The 12,428-nt window shown below is 35.3% G+C and overlaps 1 protein-coding gene across 8 annotated transcripts in view; it reads right to left on the bottom strand.

The window, feature by feature from the left end:
- Positions 1–12,428, bottom strand: part of LOC100878688 (uncharacterized) — a 63,709-nt gene that overhangs the window by 33,927 nt on the left and 17,354 nt on the right. For 7 of the 8 annotated variants that reach the window (XM_076538748.1, XM_076538788.1, XM_012294093.2 and 4 more), the window contains 3 exons: positions 4,326–6,015; positions 4,076–4,241; positions 3,480–3,686 (listed from right to left, as the gene is read on the bottom strand). In XM_076538748.1, coding sequence (XP_076394863.1) covers positions 3,480–3,686; positions 4,076–4,241; positions 4,326–6,015 — 2,063 coding nt within the window. Of the gene's footprint in view, positions 1–3,479; positions 3,687–4,075; positions 4,242–4,325; positions 6,016–8,511; positions 8,608–8,669; positions 9,090–12,428 lie in introns of those variants that run through there. The other variant, XM_012294090.2, reaches the window with a different exon arrangement.

Raw genomic sequence — 12,428 nt, 5'->3', positions numbered from 1 at the left:
CCATGTATTTTGTAAACTCAGTTCTTTATTTACCAAAATCTTCAATAAAACGACGCTCTTTTCGTATATAAAACTTCACTGTTCAGCGTTAACCTGTTCACTAGACGAATTTTTTCGCAAACCATCGATACGCGTAGTATTTTACTTTGCACTCTATCTCATTGTTCACTATTGTTGCAGCACTTCACTCATTTATAAAAAATCACTTGGTATGTAATTGAGCAAACACGATAAGGCAACACGGTTGAAAAAGTCAGACTAAATAATCCGAACAGCACGAGCGCACACGCGTGACTAACAGTTACAAGAAACGCGAAACGCGTTTCAAGCTTGAGTTGCCGGCGACGCCATGACACTTATCCGAGTCAGCGAATAGGAAAGAAGGTAAGCACGGAGTGGGGACAGAAGGCCACTCGCGCGCCAAAATTGAACACCATAATTATAAATTGAAGTATTCATCAGTAAATTACAAATTATAAAACGTTAAATAAAAACTATCGAATGTAACGATTAATAATAATACTTTCGTCAGTTTTTGTTGCGTAATCTGACTTGATAAAGTGGCTAGTTAAAATTTGCTTTAATACCAGTAAAATTGTAAATAATTTTAATTACTGTAGTATTTTTCACGGCACACAGTTTTATTATAAAAATTATTGAAGAAACGAATATAAAATAAGGAGAGAAAGAAATTGAATATTAGAAGATAAATTGGTAAATAAATTAAATTTTAACAACGAATTGTTTCGTCCAAAAGAAATTAACAGTTACTAATGTTAGGGACTGTATGCAATATAACGCAGCACATCTCTTTGTTGGAAAGATTTCATTTTTGCGAGAAAACACCTGCCAACTGTTTCACAAATACATCAGCAATTTCTATGGAGTTATTGATTTCTGTATGAACAGAAAGTTGCCACAGTGACAACTTCGACGGCTTGTTTGATAAATAGTTTGAATGAAGTTCTAAATAATGAGCCACAGTTTTAAACATTACAAAATTGTGTTTATCATATATCACTTGACGTACTTTATAAACGTGTTTCTTAAAATAACTCTGCTTTCAAGTACATGAATAATTAAAAAGAAGTATACGCAGGTCATTGATAAAAAAGGTAAATGATACGTAGTTATCAAAACAGTGTTATCACAAGTAAAGTATTTACATTAATAGTTATCAATATGCGTTAAAGAAATTCGCTTTTATGTAACAGTTGTATATAAATCAGTTTGTATAATAAATTGTCCTTGAAGAAATTTTCTTTCGTATAAAAATAGAGAAAAAAGATACTTGTTTGCTGAAAAAGTTCTTAGTTTCCAATCTTGAAAAAAATAATAAAATTATTTGAAAAATGTTATAATCTTTAATTAATTATCAGGGATAAGTTGTATCTTTAAAATGGTTGGAGATGAACAAAAATGTCATAGGACAAAATTAAATGGTGTCAAGTACATTTTAGAATGAAGTCTATACACTTTCAGAAAAGTGTACATGCACTACTAGATTTAATAATAATGGAATATTTAAGACTATAATAAAAACTTCCCATTATAAAAATTAGGAATCGAAAATCATATAGCATTAATGTCTAATACTTCCAAATGAAATGAATCACTTCATAATTTAACAGTAACCGAAGATGAAAAAGAGTATTCATTTTCAATTGTATCTCAACTGAATTGTAAATGAAATTCTAAGAATTAATGGTTTATTGAACTAGTATTTACTCGATAATCGATGGTATTGGAAAATCTATTAATAGCGCATCGATAAGTGACGTGCTAATAAATGAATTATTAGACCTTAATTTTTGTAACAAAAACCTAATATAAATTATTAAAATTGCGTATAATTTGTTCTATCAATTCTTCTATAGTACACATAATTAAGTTACCATTGAGTACTTAAGATGATTATAGCATAAACACGTTTTGTTATGAAATTGCTTTATTCAACTGGATATATCGACATGACAATGTTACTTAATTTTGTCCTATGACATTTTTTCCATCTTGAATTGTTTTATAGATATAGCCTGTTTCAGCTATGCAGATCACTCTGTATATCTCTGTAATATTTAATAACACCGATATTAATTTTGCATATTTTAAAAAATGTATTATTATACACAGATAAAAGATGTTACTACAAAAATATGCTACGTAATTGTACTGCATTTATAAATCATATCATGCTTGTATCATGCATGAGAAAAGAAATGTCAAGTAATAGGAATGATATTCAATTACTGTTGTTTACATTATTATAGTGTATGTTATATCAATATATACAAAACTAGACAGGTCTTAAATATTTGTTTTATATCATTTCTTTGCTTCCAGAATTATAAGAAAGTATAAATCGAATGCAGATTTTTGAAAAACCAAAAAATTCATTCATGATATTCGGGGTGCTTTTTCGGTATGTCTGAAGCTCATTAAATTATGCGAATCGAATTAAATGAGTTGAAATTCATTTATATTTTACTTAAAAGTAATTCATGCAATTATCTTCAATTATGAGAAAATTACTGAAATAAATATGAAATAAAATATGGTATTGCCAGGTGTTTTGTTATTAATATTTACATGTTTAAAATATTTCCTACAGAAATTTTACCAAGAATCGAGAAAAGAAGTTCTAATTAATTTCGAAATGTTTTACAAAAACTGTCAAACTTTGTGATGTACCTAAAAAAACAATCAGTATTTATAAACTGAAACATTTATGTATACTATTACACAACTTACCTTAAATATCCTAAAAATTCAAATAAAATTCTAATATAATAATACTAATAATAACATACTTTAGTTGTTATATTAGCATAAGAAATTTGTTAGTATTTCAATTCTTTCCCATACAAAAAGTGAAATATATCACCCCTAAAATATTTACATTTATGTACACAATTCTCTTCTATTATATATTCAATGTATAAATCTGATTTTATAAACATTTAACGATATAAAAAGTTAACAATTTCGATAGAAATTCATTTCAGTAGAAATTTCAATTTATGGGTGTTAATCCTGAAGATTAACAATTTATACTATACGTTTAAATTTCATTGTTTCAAATTTTGCTTGCAAAAATTTTATAATAAAACATGGCACTTCAAACACCAGTGTTCATAACGTACAATAAATATGAATTGACATGTATAACACAAAGCAAAGCAACATATACACAATAAATATATATGAAACACAAACAACAAAAGTATTCTTCAAGCTACAAAAGTTTTGCATTTTTTCAAGTACATTAATACCAATAGGGATAATGATCTCTCGTTCCAATAATATTAAAAAACAAAAAAGAAAGAAAAGATAATGCTCATGTATCATCTAAAAACAATTTTAGTATATTTTACTTTAATGTGATCTTGTCTAGCATAATACCATGCATTACTTTAAATCATGGGCATTATAAAGCGGTTAGAAAAGTTAAAAGTAATGGAAAAGCGTTAAATACACACCCTATTTCGTTGGCTGACTGATCATTGTTATTGGTTGATCCACCATTTACATTGTTATTAACTGTATTTGAATTATTAGTCTGCTGTAGCATTTGACACGTGCCCAATAAAGAGGTCCATTGTCTCATCACTTCTTCACCTTGAGCTTCCAATTCAGAGAGGATAGTAGCATCATCCATATCTTGCAACGCGGTATTTGACTCTACCCTACAATACAAAAACAAATACAGTCAATCTATTGATCAATTCTGCTAACATGAAAATCAAACATAACATAATTGTCTACACGTTTTACAAATTTTGTTACATATTATTTTTTACAGATATATTAAAGACACAGCTTCTTTTAAGTTTCATTCAATGCCTCAACCATATGTTGCAGTAGCATAATTTAGTAAAGTATGTTGTACTTAATGAAGCTTCCAACAGCTGCCAGCTGGCAATCAACATATACTCTTTCCTAGTATGCTATAATTACAAATGAAATGACTTCTCATTTCCTTCAAAATTATATGTAACAAAATTTTTATCCAAAATATGGATGAATGATGTACTAAACAAAAAGTTAAGTAATTAAAGAAAAACATAATACTAACTGATGTTGTTGTTCCTCGTAGGAACTCGCATCGCTTTGTTCATAATCCAATATCAAATCATCAGAAGCAATAGATTCACAAGGAGATAACGTGTCAACGCTTCCAGCTCGGCTTATTCGTTTGCCATGATGAGGGCTGTTTGTTGCGTTTTTTCCATGTCCTGTACCTACAAAATTAATACCCCATTAATCTAATTTCCTCGAAATCAAATGCATCATTTTTACGATTCCGTAAATTTGATTATATTTACCTGTTTTAGGACTGGACTCGACTAGTGTGTGACTATTTTCCGTGACAGCTTGGCTAGCCATAATAGAGTGTGTTTCAGCTCCGGCTCTAGAATTATCGTCAAAGACAAGTCCAGGTTGATCAGCGATCTCGTCATCGAAGTATTCTCTTCCCTCCGACAAACTTAACGAATTCGAAACGTTGGTGGGTGTTCCAGGGCTCTCGTCGTCAATCGTATTCCCAGATTGCTCCATGGCGAACTCTTTCTTCGGAGCTTTGACATCTGACTGGGTGATGCTGGCTGTAAGGCTGTCGAAGAGACTATCGACTGGCGAGGTTTCATCGTCGATCAAGGTGGTCGAGGTAGCCGCAGCAGCTGCGAACGCAGGATCTTCGATGGTTAGAAGAACAGAACGCAAAGCTTGCTTCGGAACAGTTCCATTTTTGGCCGTGTTCGCGTTAATCTGCGCGTGTTGCGTCGAGGTGGATCTTTGACACTCGTCGCTGGAGCTCAACGAGTACTCGTCAGCCATGGCTTCTCCATGACCGTATTCAGGATCGTCCGAACTTGGGGGACTGAAGTCCGACTTGATAGAAGGAATCTTCTCGGAATGTGATCGGTCTTTGTAAACCTTCTCCTCGCCTAGACCCTCGTCGTACCCTTCCGAGGACGTGGTGGACATGGACGTCGTCGACTCGGTGTACCTATTGTCCTTATTAACGATTCTCTGATACTGTGTCGCCCTTTCCCGCACCAGCCCAGTGCTGGCTGCGGTGAAAGTTTTCGGCAGCGGGATAACCGATATTTCGGTGACGGTGCTGTCGTCGTCCCTAACGTCCCTCACGTCGAAACTTTTCCCATTCACAACCATCCGCAAATTCCTGGGTCTACCTATGCCTCGCCTTCTCGTCAACGAGCCGTCCGTGTAATCTACACCCCTCAAATCGCTCTCGCCGGGGCAACCTTGCTGACTTCCAACGCCCGAATCTTCCGTACCGGAACCCTCCTTGGAACTCGTCGAACTTTTAGACGTTGCGGAGACCTTCCTGCTCTGGTTAGCAGCGGTCTTCGCGACCTTCGAATTCGTGTCGGTCATCCTTACGGCGTACTGAGGCAGAGGCAGATGACTGGTGTGCAGAGTGTACCTGCCGATTGGCTCTGGAATGTTGGATGTTCTACGATTCACGTCCGTATGAGTGGGATTAGGGTTATACGAAGTCGGGTGTTGTACGGTAGACGGTTTGGCCTTGGAGGGTGGAGGCACGTTGGTCACTTGAACCACCCTGTGCGGTTGTTTGACGAAACCTTCTGGCTGCTGTTGTTGTTGCTGCTGCATCTTCTCGTGGTTGTAATGACTCACGCTGTGGCTGCTGCGGATGTCGCCGACTTTATTAGTGAATTTGGTTTGCGGCTGACGGTAACCAAATCGGTTCGTCCTGACGGCGATGCCGCTAGCTTCCTTCTTGGGAGGCGCGAGTCTAGGCGTTGATCGACCTGACGACGAGTTGTGGATGATATTGGTATCATCGTCACGCCTACGGTTTTGCTCGGGACCCGCTGATTTCGATCGTGGATGTAGTAAACTCAGCTCGATAGGCATACTCGTCTTCGGTACCGGTATCCCGGAGGTTGGTCTTCGTCGAAAACCAAACGACATTGCCGTGCCGCGGGTATGGGAACCGCCACGCTTCGATGCGCCCTTGTGTTCACCCTGGAACATCAAAGAAAACCACTTGAGAGTAAGAATGTCAAGAATTCCGGGAATGTTTTGGCAACCGCCTTCATTTTACACCGTTTTCATTTTATTCGGTAACATCTAGCGATCGATACAGCGAACATGTATTCCTGTTACGCAATAGTTTTCGTCGTCAGCGTTATTACTGCGGTAAACTAGCAGCAACACAGCGCTAATCGTGAGATTACAAATTTTTTGTGATATTTGGCTATTCGGTACCGAGATTGGAGTCAATTTTCAAAGGTCAGGAATTTTTGGAATTTGAAGACTTTCGAGATAAGGAAATTAATTATTACTTATTATCAATAATAAAGTTTCGAGAAAAGTTCTCTTCTGTTCGAAGACGTGATGATGATAACCGAAGGTCAGAGATATTGTTATCAGCAACTCTACGTCTTATAAGAGATCGTAGAAACTGCATAGTGGAAAGTATCATTGCATCATATTTACAAACACCTTTAACGATCGAGTGACGAAACAGCATCGATAATCAGTTATCGACGATTTTCTTTTTTACCCATTAACTTAATAAACTCGCTATATTCAGTTTCATCAATTATCGTCTCAAGTTTCTTGAGTAGTTTAATTCATTAGATATGCAAATTAATCTGGTAATTACTTGAAATTTTTTATTTTATTTACAAATTCATTTATATTTACAGGTCATTTTTAAATATCAAAATTTTCATGGTTCCAAAAATTTAGAAATGGACGAATCAGCTGATACAAAGAATTTATAACGTTTACACATGCGGTTCGGTATGGAATTTTTCAGAAATATAATTCATAATCTGATATACAAAAATAAGGAACAATGATATCGCTTGAGCACTTGTTTTGAAACCAAACAATGTATCGATAAATCGCAATATCTTGACTTAACGTAGATCGGGTGTAACAGATAAACGCTACAGCGAAGCTAGAAGAAAAACGAAGTAACCCGATTCAATCTCCAGAAATAGAGTAACTCCGTCCCCAAATCACTAAACTTCCCTATGCTTTTCGTACTCTTGTCCAATTGCCAGTTTCGAAGCTGCAATTCAATGCACTCTTCGAAAGCGTCTTTGATATAACAAAATCATGTAATACGCAATACGTAACTTATATTCCCTATCAGTGTCACAAGTTTCGCTTTACACGAAACTTCAATCACGCAATAAAAACACAAGTGTTATATAGTCAAATGCTATAAAAATTGGAAGGTTGAATAATTTGGAAAATTGTGGATTCGAGAGTATGACGTTTGAAAATATGGAGATTTGCGAATTTGGAATTTTTAATAATTTGTAAAATGTTTGTTCGAAAATTTAATAAGAAAATATGTAACTTAAATTTCCAATCAAGTGTCTTTTAGCGATTATTGTTTATTTCTATTCAGTCGACTCAACCTATGAGCAACATTATCTTCGTTCAACGTAGGTACTCAACATATACCTTCAACATGTGGATCATTGATATGAGTCACTTCCATTATCGAATTATTATCACGATTTTAACAAACCGCCATGATTACTAATATAATATCGATATCCTTTCACGCTAAATTGCGCATTGACAGCAAACATCGTTTATCACACTGCGAATTCGTCGTCACAACAGCCGGCACCATAATATTCGTCGTATCATTTATTGGTTGAACTGTTGCCGCAACATGGAGTCGCACGTCGGCCGGAAATCGTTTGCCAATTACGTTTAGGTGATGTCGTTCCTAGGAATACTTTATAATAGCGTTTAAAAAGAAGAGGTAGCTAACGTTTTCTGCAAGGGACTGCAATTTGACAACAATCTGGAACTGGCATGAGCTAACTTTATGGGGCGGGAATTTTGAATCTTGAGATTTTGTAGTATAACAATACGAAAATTTGAGAATAGGGAGAACTCGGTCGTTTAGAAATTTAATGACGTAGAAAGTTAGGAAAATGGAGATTTGACAATTTGGAGAACTGTCAATGCGGTGATTTGGAACTTTAATACAGAAATTTGGAGAAATAAGATTTGGGGATTTGAGAGTTTAGGGAATTTAGAAACAAGGAATGCGAGAATTTGGAAAATTAAGAACTTGGGAATTTGACTAGGGACTTTAAGACTAGGTAAGTTGAGAATCTGATAATTTCAGAATGTGGAGAATTCAAAACCAGAAAGTCTGAGAAATTAACTTGGGAATTTGAAAACTAGATCTAGGAACATGCTTTTCGAAATATCAGTTGGACGACAATTTCGAAGATTACTTAAAGGTGTGGTAACTGAATTGTCGAATAAAAAAATTGGAATCGTAGAGGAAATTAAAAAACTATATTTTTAATTTGAAAAGTTAGTACTTGTGAGAGTCTGATAAGAAAACAGTAAAATATGTAGAAAATCCGTAAAAATAGAATTCCAGACGTCAAGGTCTCAGGTGTGGAACACTCGGCACATTCCACACGCAATTCGCGCCGGCCCTGATCGGAACACAGAAAAGGATGCATCCCTTACCGCAGCCCCGGTTCCTTTCTCGTTCTCCAGGATATCATCCTCGCACCTGGTGCCAGCAGACCGATAATCCATGTCTTCGTGGCCAGTGCGAGCCGGCTGTTAAAGAAGACTGTATTAGGATCGATCCCGGCTCGTCCAGCTTGCGGGAAGAAGGTTACGTTTGTCTCTTCTAAATCCGCAACGACGTCATCCTGCACCGTGGTGCGGGAATATTTTTAACCGAGGGAGACACCGGGCCGAATGTACCCGGCAGTTTTTTCCGCTCGAACAAACCTTCCCCGAGATCTGTCAAGCTCTTTTTCGAAGATCCTGCACACGTTCCGTATCGTACGCGTTGTCGCTAAAAAGACACACGCGCACCGATATCTTCGGCTCTCCCTTTTCCACCAACTACCACTTCTTCACCCTCTCATTCTGTTCTCGTCGATCGTACACGTTTCCTCCACCTGAGCTCTTCGTCTCTGTTCAACTAGCCTCTTCTTACCACCAGCGGCCGTGTACATGGCCAACGAAACGTGGAATAATCGATCGTGTGGAGTGCGCCGGCGTCGCGACGCCTCCACACACACCGCCGACACCGCCGCGCCGTGACACTCGCGTACACTGCGAACGAATGATGTCTCGAGTGCGCCCGCGCTTCCCTTTCGATGTGTTTCTATGTATATCTGTTCATCGGTTTCTGCCAGGAACGAATTCAAACGAATGCAGGCCCCGAACACTTGCAACCTTCCGATTTCATACGTAAACCGGTGTAAACAAATTTTTTATCTTGCGATAAAGATATAAATTATATTCTTTATAATAGGTTGATTGATGAATAATTTTATTTTATTTTTTTTATCAAGTTTTTTTTTTGCAATTGTTATATTCCGAAATTTTTGTATTCCCAAACTTTGTGTCGTTGAATTTGTATGTTTCAGTTGTTCGTACCGAAAAATTTCTATTTTCGGATCACTGTATCTTTAAATTTCTATATTCTTTTTTAAATTATTTTATTTAAAAATCTTTTATTTTCAAACTTTCGCTCCTCTAAGTCTATAAATTTCTATATTTTCAAATACTGTGATGAAACATTTTTTTATAATTATGAGGAAATTGTAATTTATCTGAGCGCATTTTTGAAATGTCCTCTACGTGTTGTAAAATTTTTTCACAAATTTCGAATGATTGTACTTTGATCTTTGGAACATTTTCAAGTGCTTGGAACTGCAAGACACTGACTTTGAATCTTTCAAACTATTCTGGAATTTTGGAACGTTAGAACTTTAGGACTTTGAGATTATCAAAAGTTTAGATATCGAGGATTCTAAAATCCCCTTGGAATTTCTGTGGTATCCCCCTTCCACTGATGCCCCAAGCATGTGTATATTTTGCTTAATGCTTAATCCAGCCCTGGTTTCTACTGTTCTATTTACACCCAGTTACATAAAAAGTGGACCGCTAGGGGGATATTTTTCTAGTTACCGTTCGAGATGGAACTTAATCCTTTCGCTGCGGGAGAGTTCAACATGAAACCCTAAGTTGATGCCAGTAAAATTTGTACCGCTGACACGAAGCTTTAATTTCAAAATATAGAAGTCTAGATTTAAACATTTGAATTGAAAAATTTTTCTGATCAAATTTGAAAGACTGATTAGAGGATTTAAGTGTGAAAAAATTCACTACAGGTTGACTTTGAAAGCTCAGATGTGAAAATTTAATTTTGCAGATTCAAATTTGGTAACATAAATTTAAATCATTAAATATGTAAATTGAAGTTTGCAACTTTTGATACCATCATGGAAACCATACAATTCCTGAGACACATTTTTGATAACATAACTCCAGCCTTTGTACGGAAGCAGCTCTTACTATATTGCCAATTTCAAAAATCGTCAACTCGTACAATCCGATTATAATAATAATTTAATTAGTGTCTACAACACAAGACGTCCTACGTAAATGAAACATCTGAATTACCAGAATTGTCAGCAAATATGTATCCTTAATACAGCTTCTCTGCTTTTAATAGCAGTAAAAATTGGATGCTCAGATGGCACACCCTGTCCGTAAATATTATTACTTCGACAACATGTATATGATAAAAAATTGCCAATAAAAACCTATTTGTGCATCGACAACACGAAATGAATATCGCATGGGAGTGTTCTTGTAACGCTATAACATCGAGCTATTATATAGCGATGTACAATGTATATACGAAGCTGCGAATCAGACTGCAGTCTTATCAGCAACTCCACGACTGGAAGGAAATGTAAAGAGCATGTACCAAGAACTTCGCACAATATCCCTTTCAGACAGTACGATAAGCTCTCCCTTGTTCTTGAGTCATACAAGTCTGAGCCTCCTTCTGAATAGTCTCTGGAAAGCTAGCACTACTATTCTACTTGAATACTCTTAGTCTCTGCACCCTTTTCTCATTAGTATTACACTTCACGCACCGACAGTGTGCGCAACAGACTTCTCTTTCGGGAAAATGCACCCCTAATATATACGGGGTGTAATAAAAATATTTATAGACTGGTACTAGGAGAAATAGAAATTTATAGATAAAATTACATCGTCAATCTTTGGTACTCATATTTATACATCATATCACATGTCGAATACACAGAATGTTAATAGAAAATTTTCAAAATGGAGGGTGAAGAAGTTTACGCTGGCTTGCTGTTGTGTCAAGAATGGGTAAAGTTCAAATCTTCATAGGAATCACATTATTAAGAATTTGTTCATTTTTCTAATTAAAAGTAATAGAAACTAAAAATAGTAGGAACTATCAATAATAAGTGTAACATTGAATTTGTTAAAAATAAAAATACTAAAATTCCAACTCCATTAATGTGACTATCCGTTTGTCCGAAAATTGTTAAATTTCAGTCTTCAAAAGCAGTGTCAGACATTTCTGGGTACACTTGTGTATACTTCAAAGGAAGATGAACTAAGAAATGTCCCTGCACTACGTACAAGCTTAGAACACCCTTATTTTGAATGTGATTAATCCAAAAATTTATTCATGGTTCGAGACAGAAATTTTGGAATTTCAGTCCTAGTCCCTAAACTTCCTAAATCAAATTAAGCGTTTTTAACCAGAGGAAGCCTACAATGCACTCGAGTATACACGCAAAGAAGGTGTACAGATAACGTTTCCGATTAACGTGACGTCGATCCGATTCTTCTTGTTAATATGTATAAAACCGATGAGTCACCACACTTTAATACAGGCTACTGTCTCTATTTTCTAACGTCTTTACAACTACTTTACAACGTCAGCATTTTTAAATATAAGTCTACTGGCTTCGTTCCCGTCTGATAACTCCTTTGTTAAAAATATGTCACAGAGATACCAGTGTTCTATTTTCCTCTAAATTAGGTAGTTTATATCAAGGCTTTAGATTATCGCTTTAAACGATTCAGGATTAAAAGCTTCGTGTTAAGTAATTATGTTAGTGGATATTCGTTTCGTGAATATTGATCGACAGGGTGTTTTATAAAAGATATATTTGAAGCAAAATTTGAAAACTTGGGGTTGACTCGAAATGAAAATTCAAATGAAAATTTTAGGTTCATGAACCTAATTTTTTATAGAAGGTTGAAGAATATAGTGTCTCATCAGGGAAAACATTATTTTTTAAATAATATTTCTAAACTGAATGATTGATTGCAAAAATATAATACTTTGAAAATATATATTTTTACGCTATTTTATAATTATTTTATTTTATAGCTGACCGTATTTCGATAAGAAAACAAAATAGCATAAAATTATCACGTCTTCTACTTCTTTTGATGTCATGTATTTGTTTTGAAGTTTTTGTTCATGTAACAATTTACAAATAATTCTAATCTTTCTGTATATACTCTGAATGTGTAGATCATTTAATATCGAGCAAAAACAACTATTTACTGTACCATTATGT

Source organism: Megachile rotundata, chromosome 1 (genome assembly GCF_050947335.1).
Source record: "Megachile rotundata isolate GNS110a chromosome 1, iyMegRotu1, whole genome shotgun sequence".
NCBI classification, from domain to species: Eukaryota; Metazoa; Arthropoda; class Insecta; order Hymenoptera; family Megachilidae; genus Megachile; species Megachile rotundata.
Note: the sequence above shows the minus strand (reverse complement) of the source record. Positions and strands in the feature narration are given on the sequence as shown.